This window comes from Gobio gobio (assembly GCF_949357685.1).
Source record: "Gobio gobio genome assembly, chromosome: 4".
NCBI lineage: Eukaryota > Metazoa > Chordata > Actinopteri > Cypriniformes > Gobionidae > Gobio > Gobio gobio.
This window is the reverse complement of record NC_137100.1, coordinates 3,354,068-3,370,947: the sequence shown is the minus strand read 5'-3', so window position 1 is coordinate 3,370,947 and position 16,880 is coordinate 3,354,068. Positions and strand designations below refer to the sequence as shown.

At 44.1% G+C, this 16,880-nt stretch overlaps 1 protein-coding gene across 1 annotated transcript in view; it reads left to right on the top strand.

Moving 5' to 3' along the window:
* The window catches only part of LOC307124779 (scavenger receptor cysteine-rich domain-containing group B protein), a 44,133-nt gene extending 28,309 nt beyond the window's left edge, over positions 1-15,824 (top strand). The window contains exons 10-12 of the mRNA XM_079814226.1: positions 5,574-5,888; positions 7,394-7,489; positions 14,753-15,824. Coding sequence (XP_079670352.1) covers positions 5,574-5,888; positions 7,394-7,489; positions 14,753-15,066 — 725 coding nt within the window. The 3' untranslated portion in view covers positions 15,067-15,824. The remainder of the gene's footprint in view (positions 1-5,573; positions 5,889-7,393; positions 7,490-14,752) is intronic.
* Positions 15,825-16,880: the final 1,056 nt, after the last annotated feature.

The following is a 16,880-nucleotide window of genomic DNA, read 5'->3' as shown; positions in this document are numbered from 1 at the left end:
ACTCACTGACTCCCTCATCTCACTCACTGACCCCCTCATCTCACTCACTGACCCCCTCATCTCACTCACTGACCCCCTCATCTCACTCACTGACCCCCTCATCTCACTCACTGACTCCCTCATCTCACTCACTGACCCCCTCATCTCACTCACTGACCCCCTCATCTCACTCACTGACCCCCTCATCTCACTCACTGACTCCCTCATCTCACTCACTGACCCCCTCATCTCACTCACTGACCCCCTCATCTCACTCACTGACTCCCTCATCTCACTCACTGACCCCCTCATCTCACTCACTGACCCCCTCATCTCACTCACTGACTCCCTCATCTCACTCACTGACCCCCTCATCTCACTCACTGACCCCCTCATCTCACTCACTGACCCCCTCATCTCACTCACTGACCCCCTCATCTCACTCACTGACCCCCTCATCTCACTCACTGACTCCCTCATCTCACTCACTGACCCCCTCATCTCACTCACTGACCCCCTCATCTCACTCACTGACCCCCTCATCTCACTCACTGACCCCCTCATCTCACTCACTGACTCCCTCATCTCACTCACTGACTCCCTCATCTCACTCACTGACTCCCTCATCTCACTCACTGACCCCCTCATCTCACTCACTGACTCCCTCATCTCACTCACTGACCCCCTCATCTCACTCACTGACCCCCTCATCTCACTCACTGACCCCCTCATCTCACTCACTGACCCCCTCATCTCACTCACTGACTCCCTCATCTCACTCACTGACCCCCTCATCTCACTCACTGACTCCCTCATCTCACTCACTGACCCCCTCATCTCACTCACTGACTCCCTCATCTCACTCACTGACCCCCTCATCTCACTCACTGACCCCCTCATCTCACTCACTGACCCCCTCATCTCACTCACTGACCCCCTCATCTCACTCACTGACTCCCTCATCTCACTCACTGACCCCCTCATCTCACTCACTGACCCCCTCATCTCACTCACTGACCCCCTCATCTCACTCACTGACCCCCTCATCTCACTCACTGACCCCCTCATCTCACTCACTGACCCCCTCATCTCACTCACTGACTCCCTCATCTCACTCACTGACTCCCTCATCTCACTCACTGACCCCCTCATCTCACTCACTGACCCCCTCATCTCACTCACTGACTCCCTCATCTCACTCACTGACCCCCTCATCTCACTCACTGACCCCCTCATCTCACTCACTGACTCCCTCATCTCACTCACTGACCCCCTCATCTCACTCACTGACCCCCTCATCTCACTCACTGACCCCCTCATCTCACTCACTGACCCCCTCATCTCACTCACTGACCCCCTCATCTCACTCACTGACCCCCTCATCTCACTCACTGACTCCCTCATCTCACTCACTGACCCCCTCATCTCACTCACTGACCCCCTCATCTCACTCACTGACTCCCTCATCTCACTCACTGACCCCCTCATCTCACTCACTGACCCCCTCATCTCACTCACTGACCCCCTCATCTCACTCACTGACCCCCTCATCTCACTCACTGACCCCCTCATCTCACTCACTGACTCCCTCATCTCACTCACTGACCCCCTCATCTCACTCACTGACCCCCTCATCTCACTCACTGACCCCCTCACATCTCACTCACTGACCCCCTCATCTCACTCACTGACCCCCTCATCTCACTCACTGACCCCCTCATCTCACTCACTGACCCCCTCATCTCACTCACTGACCCCCTCTGAACTCCAGCAGCACTTCTACTGGAGGATATACTACTCCATAACTGTGGAGACAGACAGACAGACAGACAGACAGAGAGACAGAAGGGATGTTCTACAGACAGATAGGGATGGATGGATGAATGGATGGAACGACAGAACGATAGATAGAATGACAGAACGATAGATAGAATGACAGAACGATAGATAGATAGATAGATAGATAGATAGATAGATAGATAGATAGATAGATAGATAGATAGATAGATAGATAGATAGATAGATAGATAGATAGATAGATAGATAGATAGATAGATAGATAGATAGATAGATAGATAGATAGAACAACAAGAATGAATGGATAGATGGATGGATGGAACAACAGAAGGATAGATAGATAGATAGATAGATAGATAGATAGATAGATAGATAGATAGATAGATAGATAGATAGATAGATAGATAGATAGATAGATAGATAGATAGATAGATAGATAGATAGATAGATAGATAGATAGATAGATAGATAGATAGATAGATAGATAGATAGATAGAACAACAAGAATGAATGGATAGATGGATGGATGGAACAACAGAAGGATAGATAGATAGATAGATAGATAGATAGATAGATAGATAGATAGATAGATAGATAGATAGATAGATAGATAGATAGATAGATAGATAGATAGATAGATAGATAGATAGATAGATAGATAGATAGAACAACAAGAATGAATGGATAGATGGATGGATGGAACAACAGAAGGATAGATAGATAGATAGATAGATAGATAGATAGATAGATAGATAGATAGATAGATAGATAGATAGATAGATAGATAGATAGATAGATAGATAGATAGATAGATAGATAGATAGATAGATAGATAGATAGATAGATAGAACAACAAGAATGAATGGATAGATGGATGGATGGAACAACAGAAGGATAGATAGATAGATAGATAGATAGATAGATAGATAGATAGATAGATAGATAGATAGATAGATAGATAGATAGATAGATAGATAGATAGATAGATAGATAGATAGATAGATAGATAGATAGATAGATAGATAGATAGATAGATAGATGATAGATAGAACAACAAGAATGAATGGATAGATGGATGGATGGAACAACAGAAGGATAGATAGATAGATAGATAGATAGATAGATAGATAGATAGATAGATAGATAGATAGATAGATAGATAGATAGATAGATAGATAGATAGATAGATAGATAGATAGATAGATAGATAGATAGATAGATAGATAGATAGATAGATAGATAGAACAACGGATAGATAGACAGGCAGACAGACAGAGAGAATGACAGACAGACAGTGTCTCTCTCTAACCCTGTCTCTCTCTAACCCAGTCTCTCTCTAACCCAGTCTCTGTCTAACCCAGTCTCTCTCTAACCCAGTCTCTCTCTAACCCTGTCTCTCTCTAACCCAGTCTCTCTCTAACCCTGTCTTCTAACCCAGTCTCTGTCTAACCCAGTCTCTCTCTAACCCTGTCTCTCTCTAACCCTGTCTCTCTCTAACCCAGTCTCTCTCTAACCCTGTCTCTCTCTAACCCAGTCTCTCTCTAACCCAGTCTCTCTCTAACCCTGTCTCTCTCTAACCCTGTCTCTCTTTAACCCAGTCTCTCTCTAACCCAGTCTCTCTCTAACCCTGTCTCTCTCTAACCCAGTCTCTCTCTAACCCTGTCTCTCTCTAACCCTGTCTCTCTTTAACCCAGTCTCTCTCTAACCCAGTCTCTCTCTAACCCAGTCTCTCTCTAACCCAGTCTCTCTCTAACCCTGTCTCTCTCTAACCCTGTCTCTCTCTAACCCAGTCTCTCTCTAACCCAGTCTCTCTCTAACCCAGTCTCTCTCTAACCCAGTCTCTCTCTAACCCTGTCTCTCTCTAACCCTGTCTCTCTCTAACCCAGTCTCTCTCTAACCCTGTCTCTCTCTAACCCTGTCTCTCTCTAACCCAGTCTCTCTCTAACCCAGTCTCTCTCTAACCCAGTCTCTGTCTAACCCAGTCTCTCTCTAACCCTGTCTCTCTCTAACCCTGTCTCTCTCTAACCCTGTCTCTCTCTAACCCAGTCTCTCTCTAACCCTGTCTCTCTCTAACCCTGTCTCTCTTTAACCCAGTCTCTCTCTAACCCTGTCTCTCTCTAACCCAGTCTCTCTCTAACCCTGTCTCTCTCTAACCCAGTCTCTCTCTAACCCAGTCTCTCTCTAACCCAGTCTCTCTCTAACCCTGTCTCTCTCTAACCCAGTCTCTCTCTAACCCTGTCTCTCTCTAACCCAGTCTCTCTCTAACCCAGTCTCTCTCTAACCCAGTCTCTCTCTAACCCTGTCTCTCTCTAACCCAGTCTCTCTCTAACCCTGTCTCTCTCTAACCCAGTCTCTCTCTAACCCTGTCTCTCTCTAACCCAGTCTCTCTCTAACCCTGTCTCTCTCTAACCCAGTCTCTCTCTAACCCTGTCTCTCTCTAACCCTGTCTCTCTCTAACCCAGTCTCTCTCTAACCCTGTCTCTCTCTAACCCAGTCTCTCTCTAACCCAGTCTCTCTCTAACCCTGTCTCTCTCTAACCCTGTCTCTCTCAAACCCAGTCTCTCTCTAACCCTGTCTCTCTCTAACCCTGTCTCTCTCTAACCCAGTCTCTCTCTAACCCTGTCTCTCTCTAACCCTGTCTCTCTCTAACCCAGTCTCTCTCTAACCCTGTCTCTCTTTAACCCTGTCGCTCTCTAACCCTGTCTCTCTCTAACCCAATCTCTCTCTAACCCTGTCTCTCTCTAACCCAGTGTCTCTCTAACCCTGTCTCTCTCTAACCCAGTCTCTCTCTAACCCAGTCTCTCTCTAACCCTGTCTCTCTCTAACCCTGTCTCTCTCTAACCCAGTCTCTCTCTAACCTTGTCTCTCTCTAACCCAGTCTCTCTCTAACCCTGTCTCTCTCTAACCCGGTCTCTCTCTAACCCTGTCTCTCTCCTACCCAGTCTCTCTCTAACCCTGTCTCTCTCTAACCCAGTCTCTCTCTAACCCTGTCTCTCTCTAACCCAGTCTCTCTCTAACCCTGTCTCTCTCAAACCCAGTCTCTCTCTAACCCTGTCTCTCTCTAACCCTGTCTCTCTCAAACCCTGTCTCTCTCTAACCCTGTCTCTCTCTAACCCTGTCTCTCTCTAACCCTGTCTCTCTCTAACCCAGTCTCTCTCTAACCCTGTCTCTCTCTAACCCAGTCTCTCTCTAACCCTGTCTCTCTCTAACCCAGTCTCTCTCTAACCCTGTCTCTCTCTAACCCAGTCTCTCTCTAACCCAGTCTCTCTCAAACCCAGTCTCTCTCAAACCCAGTCTCTCTCTAACCCAGTCTCTCTCTAACCCAGTCTCTCTCTAACCCTGTCTCTCTCTAACCCAGTCTCTCTCTAACCCAGTCTCTCTCAAACCCAGTCTCTCTCAAACCCAGTCTCTCTCTAACCCTGTCTCTCTCTAACCCGGTCTCTCTCTAACCCTGTCTCTCTCCTACCCAGTCTCTCTCTAACCCAGTCTCTCTCTAACCCAGTCTCTCTCTAACCCTGTCTCTCTCTAACCCTGTCTCTCTCTAACCCAGTCTCTCTCTAACCCTGTCTCTCTCTAACCCAGTCTCTCTCTAACCCAGTCTCTCTCTAACCCTGTCTCTCTCTAACCCTGTCTCTCTCTAACCCAGTCTCTCTCTAACCCTGTCTCTCTCTAACCCAGTCTCTCTCTAACCCAGTCTCTCTCTAACCCAGTCTCTCTCTAACCCAGTCTCTCTCTAACCCAGTCTCTCTCTAACCCTGTCTCTCTCTAACCCTGTCTCTCTCTCTCTGCTCCCCCAGAGAAGCCGAGTGTGCGTCTGGTGAACGGCCTCAACAGCTGCCAGGGCCGGGTGGAGGTGCTGTACTTCACCATCTGGGGGACGGTGTGTGATGACGACTGGGACATGGACAACGCTCAGGTGGTGTGCAGGCAGATGGGCTGCGGCCCGGCTCTGGCAGCCAAACCTCTGGCTTACTTCGGCCAGGGCTCGGGCCCCATCCTACTGGATAACGTGGACTGCACCAGCAGCGAGCAGAAGCTGACCGACTGCTTCAACCTGGGCTGGGGACAGCACAACTGCGGACATTACGAAGACGCTGGAGTGATCTGTGCACGTAAGAGGATATTATTTACACAATCTACAAAACACACACACAACGTCAACCATTTAGAAAGAGGGAAATCACTGATTGGAGATCAGCTTCTGCAGTAACTCCTCTGTATGACAGTCGGCCATAACTATATGAAGAATAAAGCGTCCCGTCAGAGCACATCATCGTCAGCACAGACCCGCGGGGAGAGTTAATAATAATAGTAAATAAAACTACCCAGCAGGTTGGGCAAACATTTAACCCAACCGCTGGGTTAAAACAACCCAATCGGTGGGCTAAAACAACCCATTTGCTGGGTTAAAACAACCAATTCGCTGGGATAAAACAACCCAACCGTAGGTTAAAACAACCCATTCGCTGGGTTAAAACAACCCATTTGCTGGGTTAAAACAACCAATTCGCTGGGATAAAACAACCCAACCGTAGGTTAAAACAACCCATTCGCTGGTTTAAAACAACTCATTCGCTGGGCTAAAACAACCCATTCACTGGATTAAAACAACCCAACCGCTGGGCTAAAACAACCCAACCGGTGGGTTAAAACAACCCATTCACTGAGTTAAAACAACCCATTCACTGAGTTAAAATAACCCATTCACTGGATTAAAACAACCCAACCGCTGGGCCAAAACAACCCATTTGCTGGGTTAAAACAACCAATTCGCTGGGATAAAACAACCCAACCGTAGGTTAAAACAACCCATTCGCTGGGTTAAAACAACCAATTCGCTGGGATAAAACAACCCAACCGTAGGTTAAAACAACCCAACCGCTGGGTTAAAACAACCCATTTGCTGGGTTAAAACAACCAATTCGCTGGGATAAAACAACCCAACCGTAGTTTAAAACAACCCATTCGCTGGCTTAAAACAACTCATTCGCTGGGCTAAAACAACCCATTCGCTGGGTTAAAACAACCCATTCACTGGATTAAAACAACCCAACCGCTGGGCTAAAACAACCCAACAGGTGGGTTAAACAACCCATTTGCTGGGTTAAAACAACCCATTCACTGGGTTAAAACAACCCATTCACTGGATTAAAATAACCCAACCTTGGGTTAAAACAAACCATTCGCTGGGTTAAAACAACCAATTCGCTGGGTTAAAACAACCAATTCGCTGGGTTAAAACAACCATTCACTGGATTAAAATAACCCAACCGCTGGGCTAAAACAGCCAATTCGCTGGGTTAAAACAACCCATTCGCTGGGTTTGTCCATTTTCAACAATTTGGGTTGATTTTAACCCAGCATTTTTTAGAGTGTACACTGAAAGGATAATGGTGTAGGATTTTCTCTGAAAAGTTTCACTCAGAAATTGCTAGTAAATTTCACAAATAACTACAGAGATGGCAAGTTACACGATAAATTAAATATACATTTTCAAGTAGAAATACTGAAATATACTTCAATTATCGTCCTTTTATTTACAACTTCAAAAAGCAGTTTTTTCAGCATAGATCCAGAATGAGAAGTGGCTGAAGTTTTCATGTGTTCTGTCTTTAAGCGCCTTTGGATTTTGAGGTAATCGCAAGAGACTTTGGCGTAGGGATAACAGAGAGACTTACTACAACCACGACTGCAACTACAACACCAGCGGAAGGTGAGCACATCCTCAAAGACACTCTACATCATCAAACACACTGAGATATGTCCATCAGATGTTATGCAGCCCATAATGGGAAACCATGTGACTGGCCTAATTGCACAAGCCCTTTATTTTATATGAGGTGGTTATTTTATAAGCTTGGGCAAAAAAATGGGCCAAAAATGATTTTAAAAAGATGTTTTATTTACCCATCATTCTAGATCATAGTTGGAAAAGACCATTTACAGCCAATATAGGCAATTTATTTAATAAAGGAAATATGTTTTTTTAAAGCATTTTAACAGTTATAGCACCACCTATGGTCTGATCTCCATAAAAGCTTGCATGCTTCTTTGAAATCATTTTGAAATCTTTTGCTCACTTAATTTCGTAAAGTTCTGAGTTTTCGTGTTTGGATTTATAGGCTTTTGAGTAAATTTTGCCACGCCCTTTTTCTAAATGACCCTGTCATAGCGACCCAAAGGGTAAAGTTCAAAATATGATAAAGTTTAAAACATATGATATGAATATTGTGTGTATGTGTGAAACGGCGTAAAACTCAGCACCCCCATATGTGTATATATATATATAACATTCTTTCTCATTATTTTTTGTCTTGTTTTGCAGTCCACTCTAAAAAATGCTGGGTTAAAAACAACAGCAATTGGGTTGTTTTAAGGCAAAATTTAACCCAACCGCTGAGTTAAAACAACCCATTCACTGGGTTAAAACAACCCAATTGCTGGGTTAGTAAATTTTCAACCCAACTTGGGTTGTTTTTAACCCAGCATTTTTTTAGAGTGGACAAATATCTAAACGTTCTTAAATTGTTTACAGATTAACATGCGATGCAAATTGACATTGAAAATATATTAAGAAAAAAATTATCAAAATTAAGTGAGTTAAGAAACAAATATCTGCCCATAAGATCAGAAAAATAATCTTGTTTCCCTAATTTGAATTAAATACATTTTTCAGACCCCACGGGCAGATTTTTTTTAAAGCACAAACTCGCTTAATTTAGATTTTTCAGAAAACAAGAATTAATATCTTGTCATTTTTTATGTCATTTTGCTTTGATTAAATAATGTTTAGATATTTGAAACATAATTTTTGCATGGGTGGGGGTTGTGGAAAATAATAATATAATACACTGTAAGTGATATGATCAATAAGTTATGACAAGATATGTTTTTACATTGCTTTAACTCATCAACTTTTTTTACCCCTCATCCCTCCACTTTGTAACAAAACCTTCCCTCGCGGGTCAAAATGACCCAAAGCCCTAATATTATACTTTTTTTGGGGGGGGGGCCCAGAATTCAATTTGAATTTGTTATTTAATTTTTGTATAGATTTTGTGTTTTTTTTATTTTATTCCCAAGGTTTCTCTCCCGTTTACTTTCACTTTCAATTTCGCGATCGTGCTTACTCTGTGAATAGGGAGCGCTGGTGCTGAACGCGCATTTTAAAATGTAAGTCTGACAGTGCGTTCACACCAGACGCGAATAAAGCGCTAAGTTCGAGTGATTTACGTGTGAAGTCAATGCAAAGACACGAATAGATTAGATTAGATTAGATTAGATTCAACTTTATTGTCATTACACAAGTACAAGTACAAGGCAACGAAATGCAGTTTAGGTCTAACCAGAAGTGCAATAGCAGCAAGTGCAGGATATACAACGTTTGCATAAGTGCAGGACATGGATATGTACTGAGTATATATAAATATGTCTATAAATAGAGAGATGGTTATTACTATAAACAGAATTTACAGGTGAATATGTACAGTGAATAATATACAGATGGTTAATACTATAAACAGAATTTACAGGTGGATATGTACTATGAATATAATATAATATACAGATGGCTATTACTATAAACAGAATTTTACAGATAGAGGTATACAATGATATGTTAGGCTAAAATTAGGAATATGGCAGTGGATTAAGGTAGTGCAATAAATTATGGACAGAAGCTATCCGAAAAAAAGTGTAAAAGTGCAGTGGAAGTGATTGCATATTACAGTTAGAAGTACGGTGCAAAATACAAATGTAAACAGTAGGTACTGTAAATAACAGTCGGCAGTGCAAATGAGCATAATCCAGTTACGGTGGTAGTGCAAAATGAATATGTAAACAGTTGTTACTGTAATAAAGAGTCGGTAGTGCAAATAACAAAGTGAAGGTGGATGTGAGGTAGGAGAGTTATCAGTATATGAGGGGAGTGGATCAGCGGGGGTTTGAGTTCAATAAAGAGACAGCTCTGGGGAAAAAACTGTTCTTAAGTCTGCTGGTCCTGGTCCGGTGGATCCTGAAACGCCTGCCGGAGGGCAGGAGAGAAAACAGTCTGTGGGCTGGGTGAGAGGAGTCCTTGAGGATGCTGCGAGCTCGATGCAGACAGCGTTTCCTCTGGATGTGTTCGATGGCAGGCAGTGGAGTCCCTGTGATGCGCTGGGCAGTTTTCACCACCCGCTGCAGTGCCTTGCGCTCCGCAACAGAGCAGCTCCCATACCATACTGCGACACAGTTGGTCAGGATGCTTTCTATTGCGCAGCGATAGAAGTTCACCAGGATAGCCGAGGAGAGCTGATTCTTCCTCAGTGTCCTCAGGAAGAAGAGGCGCTGGTGAGCCTTCTTGACCAGGCTGGAGGTGTTGGTCGTCCACGACATGTCCGCTGAGATGTGGATCCCCAGGAACTTGAAACTGGAGACACGTTCAACAGCCATTCCATTGATGTGGATGGTGTCGTGTGTGCCTCTTGACTCCTTCCTGAAGTCCACGATGAGCTCCTTCGTTTTGGTGGTGTTGAGGAGCAGGTTATTTTCGGTGCACCATGTGGCCAGGTGCTGGATCTCCTCCCTGTAGGCAGTCTCATCGTTGTTGCTGATGAGCCCAATCACCGTTGTGTCGTCCGCAAACTTGACGATAGAATTAGATCCATACACAGGCTTGCAGTCGGAGGTGAAGAGGGAGTAGAGAAACGGGCTTAGCACACAGCCCTGTGGTACACCAGTGTTGAGTGTGATGGATGTGGAGCAGGTGGATCCTGAACGAACATTCTGGGGTCTGTCAGTTAGGAAGTCCAAAATCCAGTTACACATTGAAGTGTTGATGCCCAGGTCTCCAAGTTTGGCTATTAACTTGGTTGGGATGACAGTGTTGAATGCTGAGCTGAAGTCAACAAACAGCATGCGTGCATAAGTGTTCTTATTGTCCAGGTGAGTGAGCACAGAGTGCAGTGCCATGGAAACGGCATCCTCTGTGCTCCTATTGCTGCGGTAGGCAAACTGGTGTGAGTCCAATGTGGATGGTAGAGAGTCTTTTAGGTGTTCCAGGACCAGCCGCTCAAAGCACTTCATGACGATGGGTGTGAGTGCTACAGGGCGGTAGTCGTTAGGGCACCTCGGGTTAGAGTGTTTCGGCACTGGCACAATGGAAGTGCGTTTGAAGCATGAAGGTACAGCTGCTTGGGCAAGAGACAGGTTGAAAATGTCTGTAAAAACCTCAGCGAGCTGCTCCGCACATGCCCTGAGAACACGACCAGGGATGTTGTCTGGTCCAGCAGCCTTGTGCGCGCTGATCCAGCTCAGTGACTTGCAGACATCTGTGGAGGAGAGTGTGATTGGTGGGTCAGCTGAGGGTTTGAGCTTGGTGGCAGTTTCTCTGTTGTCTCTTTCAAAGCGAGCATAAAAGTGATTTAGCTCGTTCAGGAAGTTGACATCAGTGGCTGCGGGGGTGGAGTGGGTGGGTTTGTAGTCACTGATGGCCTGGATGCCCTGCCACATGCGTCGAGGGTCAGAGTTGGAAAAGTGACCCTCTATCTTTAGCTTGTAGCAGTGCTTGGCCTTTTTGATGCCCCTCTTCAGGTTAGCTCTGGATGCGCTGTAGGCTTGTGCATCTCCTGATCTGAAGGCAGTATTGCGTGACTTCAGCAGGAGTCGCACTTCCCTGTTCATCCATGGCTTCTGATTTGGGTATGTGGTGATCTGTTTCTGGGTTGTAACACTGTCAATGGTGGTATTGATATGATCCAATACAGAGGAGGTGTAGGAGTCAATGTCCGTGTGAGCGCCACTGGTGGCTTGAGAAGCAAACACACTCCAGTCTGTGTGTAGAAACCTTTCCTGGAGTGTGGAATCAACCCCCGCAGGCCACACCTTGATGGTCTTTACTGATGGCTTCACACGGTTGATGAGGGGTGAATATTTGGGGATGAGGAACAAAGAGATGTGGTCTGACTGTCCCAGGTGGGGGAGGGGTGTCGCAACGTAAGCACCAGCCATGTTTGTGTAAACATGGTCTAAGGTTTTGTTTCCTCTGGTGTGGCAGGAAACATGCTGGTGAAACTTGGGTAGCACTGACTTTAAGTTTGAATGATTAAAGTCACCTGCAACAATAAAAGCAGCTTCCGGGTGATCAGTCTGTTGTTTACTGATGGCTGCATGAAGTTCTTTCATAGCAAGCTTGGCATCAGCATCCGGGGGAATATAGGCTGCAGTTATAATGGTGGAAGTGAACTCTCGCGGCAGATAAAACGGTCTACATTTAACCATGAGAAACTCGAGGTTAGCTGAACAATGACTCCCAACAATAGCAGAGTTTGTGCACCAGGCTTTGTTAATGTAAATGCACAATCCACCACCTCTGGTCTTACCGGAGCCATCTAATGTTCTATCCGCCCGGAGCGTGTGGCATCCCGCTAGCTCAATAGCGGTGTCCGGTATTCCGCCGTTTAGCCAGGTTTCCGTGAAGATTAGGACGTTACAGTTCAAAAGTTTCTTACTGTGTGTGATGCTGAGTCGAATCTCCTCCATTTTGTTCACTAGCGACCGTACATTGGCAAGGAAAATACTGGGTAAAGAGAGCCGATGTGGGGTAAGCTTTAGCTTTAGCCTTAGCTTAGCTCTCAGACCACCGCGTATTCCCCGCCTTTGTTTACGATCTCGGCGCCGCCTGCGAGCACTTCCGCCCGGCCGGGCAGAGTGCATAGCCTCGGGTGTTCTAGCGATCTCAGGAAGGAGTCGAAGATTGTCCATAAAACTGTCGGAAATTCGCAAACCAATATCCAAAATCTCACCACGGGTGTACGATGTTAAGGCACAACTATTCTGAACGAACAGACCCGAGATGAGCAGGAAAAATACCGCAAAATTGCAGAATCTGGAGAGACCCAGAGCCTCGCGAACTACTCGCGCCGCCATCTTGGATAAAAAAAATAGAAAGCAGAATAGACATTCTGCTGCGCGATTCTTGCGAATGAGGCGGTGCGAATTGAGCGTTTGACGTGTGATTCGCGCAAGTTGAAAACTTTGGCAGATACTCGCGCCACGTTAACCAATCAGGAGCTTGCTCTAGTAGTGACAACAATGAGGACAACATCATATGTGGATACCCGGAGCTGTACGATACATCTTCATACTTTATAGAAACAGGAATAAAAAGGATCTTACTTGGAAGAAAGTGAAGAAAAGTTTGAAGAAAAAAAACGCTCTTTACTCAATTTGAGCTCTACATATTGAGAACTACAAGCTAGCTAAAGCCGGCAAATTGAGCTTATTCAGCGTATTTTAAAACAATCATGTCAGCCATTTCTCAACGTCACGAGCCGCTGGCAGAAGCTCCTCCCATGGCGCAAATTCACGTCTGTTGTGAAGTGAATGTCACGCGTAGATGAAGCGAGAAAATGCATCCAACTACACGCGAATAGCGCGATTTATTCATGATTCATGATTTAACATGCTAGCATGATTTAACGTTGCTAACATGTTTTAACACACTTCTAACGTAAATTAACATGTTACTAGCATGAATTAATGTTTTAACACACTGCTTACATGTTTTTGCATTTTGCTCACATGAATTAGCATGTTTGCTTGCATGATTTAACATGTTGTTAGCATTATACTAACATGATTTAGCAATGTGGTAACATGACTTAACATTTTGTTAGCATGATTAGCATGTTTTAACATTCTGTTAACATTAATTAGCACTTTGCTGGCATGGATTAACATATTGTTAACATGGTTACCATGTCGCTAGTATGATTTCGCATTGTTGTTAACATGTTTGAGCATTTTGCTGGTGGCACGAATGACGCGGCGCGAATGACACGATTTGCGCGAATTATACCCGGAGCTGTACAATACATCTTCATACTTTATAGACACAGGAATAAAAAGGATCTTGCTTGGAAGAAAGTGAGTGAGGAGGTCGGACAGTCTGGTTGTAAAAAGCGCTCTTTACTCAATTTACACTCTACATATTGAGACTACAAGCTAGCTAAATTGAGCTAATTCGCCGTATTTTAAAACAATGTCAGCCATTTTGCAACGAGACGAGCCGCTGGCAGAAGCCCCTCCCATGACACAAATTCATGTCTGTTGTGAAGTGAATGTCACGCGTAGATGAAGCGTGAAAACTCAAAATGTTCACGCGTCCAACTAAACGCGAATAGCGCGATTTATTCATGATTCATGATTTAACATGCTAGCATGATTTAACGTTGCTAACATGTTTTAACACACTTCTAACGTAAATGAACATGTTACTAGCATGAATTAATGTTTTAACACACTGCTTACATGTTTTTGCATTTTGCTCACATGAATTAGCATGTTTGCTTGCATGATTTAACATGTTGTTAGCATTATACTAACATGATTTAGCAATTTGGTAACATGACTTAACATTTTGTTAGCATGATTAGCATGTTTTAACATTCTGTTAACATTAATTAGCACTTTGCTGGCATGGATTAACATATTGTTAACATGGTTACCATGTCGCTAGTATGATTTCGCATTGTTGTTAACATGTTTGACAATTTGCTGGTGGCACGAATGACGCGGCGCGAATGACACGATTTGCGCGAATTATACCCGGAGCTGTACAATACATCTTCATACTTTATAGACACAGGAATAAAAAGGATCTTGCTTGGAAGAAAGTGAGTGAGGAGGTCGGACAGTCTGGTTGTAAAAAGCGCTCTTTACTCAATTTACACTCTACATATTGAGACTACAAGCTAGCTAAATTGAGCTAATTCGCCGTATTTTAAAACAATGTCAGCCATTTTGCAACGTCACGAGCCGCTGGCAGAAGCCCCTCCCACGACACAAATTCATGTCTGTTGTGAAGTGAATGTCACGCGCGAATGAAGCGAGTAAACTCAAAATGTTCAAGCGTCCAACTACAATAGCGCGATTTATTCACGCAAGTCGAGAATAATCACACACAGCTAATCCAGTCCTCTCTCTTTCTCTCCTCAAGCTACCAGCCGGCTGGTGGGAGGCCAGCATCGCTGCGAGGGCCGTGTGGAGATGTACCTGAGAGGAGAATGGGGGACCGTGTGTGATGACGCTTGGGATATTACAGATGCTAAGGTGGTGTGCCGGCAGATGGGCTGCGGCCTGCCTAAAGCCGCCCAGGGACAGGCCCACTTCGGCCCCGGCAGTGGCACAATCCACCTGGACAACCTGAAATGCGCAGGCACAGAAGATACGCTCGTTCGGTGCTCTCACATAGCATGGAACGTCCACAACTGTGACCACTCAGAGGACGCCAGCGTCACATGTGCACTCTAATGACTCCGCCCACCTCAAGCCACACCCACTCTAATGACTCCGCCCACCTCAAGCCACACCCAGTAGACGCAGTGGGAGGGGACAGGAATAGCATTGACTCCAGGACTTGTATAAATGTTGTACATAACACCTCACGCCAACCCTGAAGAATTGATTTAAAAGTTGAAATAATTAATTTTGGGTGTGAAACAAGAAAAAATAAGTTATGCTAATACTGTTATATAAATAAATGTAATGAATATTATGAATGAAAATTTGAATTATGCACTTTATAAACTACATAGGTGACTAAATAAGCTGAGGCTATTGATATACAGTGGAAACCAAAGTTTTAGACGCTCCTCTCTTTTAGGCATTTTCATATAGACTGCAAGCACCAAATTTATTATGCTGAAATGTGTAAAATGTTGCATATCTTACAGTAAATTAGTTATCCACAAATATTTCTCTGAATTGGTCTGCTCAGAAAAACAAAAAATGTTCTCAGGTGCATTTTAATTGGCAGAAATAATGGTTTCAATGCTAAAAATGTTTTCATTTTCTTTCTGTCTTTTGTCGTCTCTGTTCCATCACTTGTGAGTAGATTAAAAAAATTAAAAACTAATGGGATAAAAGGAATATTGCATTTGTATTGAGGAAACTAAACCATTGGCCTATTTGCATAATAGTGTATTAAGGTAGGAAAGAAACTTAGGCCAAAAATGATGTTGAGATTTTTACATATAATATATAAATAAACATTTGGTATACTTAAAGTGAAAAGAAAACAATGTTTGTGATGTCCCTTTTTTACTGTACAGACTTATTAACTAAATATTCGGGTGATATATCAAAAAAAAATTCAATATACACTTCTGGGGGGGAAAAAAGGTTAAACACTAAACCTTTAATGGTTAGTTTTTGTGTTACTCAGATCCTGGGTCAGACGTAACAACCCAAAGTTTGAGTAGTTTTTGTGTTACACAGATCCTGGGTCAGACGTGACAACGCAGCGTTTGAGTAGTTTTTGTGTTACACAGATCCTGGGTCAGACGGAACAACCCAGTGTTTGGGTAGTTTTAGTCTTACTCAGATCCTGGGTCAGACATAACAACCCAAAGTTTGAGTAGTTTTTGTGTTACACAGATCCTGGGTCAGACGGAACAACCCAGTGTTTGGGTAGTTTTAGTCTTACTCAGATCCTGGGTCAGACATAACAACCCAAAGTTTGAGTAGTTTTTGTGTTACACAGATCCTGGGTCAGACGGAACAACCCAGTGTTTGGGTAGTTTTAGTGTTACACAGATCCTGGGTCAGACGTAAAAACCCAGTGTTTGGGTAGTTTTAGTGTTACACAGATCCTGGGTCAGACATAACAACCCAGTGTTTGAGTAGTTTTTGTGTTACACAGATCCTGGGTCAGACGTAACAACCCAGTGTTTGAGTAGTTTTTTTGTTACGCAGATCCTGGGTCAGACATAACAACCCAGTGTTTGAGTAGTTTTTGTGTTACACAGATCCTGGGTCAGACGTAACAACCCAGTGTTTGGGTAGTTTTTGTGTTACACAGATCCTGGGTCAGACGGAACAACCCAGTGTTTGGGTAGTTTTAGTGTTACACAGATCCTGGGTCAGACATAACAACCCAAAGTTTGAGTAGTTTTTGTGTTACACAGATCCTGGGTCAGACGTAACAACCCAGTGTTTGAGTAGTTTTTTTGTTACGCAGATCCTGGGTCAGACATAACAACCCAGTGTTTGAGTAGTTTTTGTGTTACACAGATCCTGGGTCAGACGTAACAACCCAGTGTTTGGGTAGTTTTTGTGTTACACAG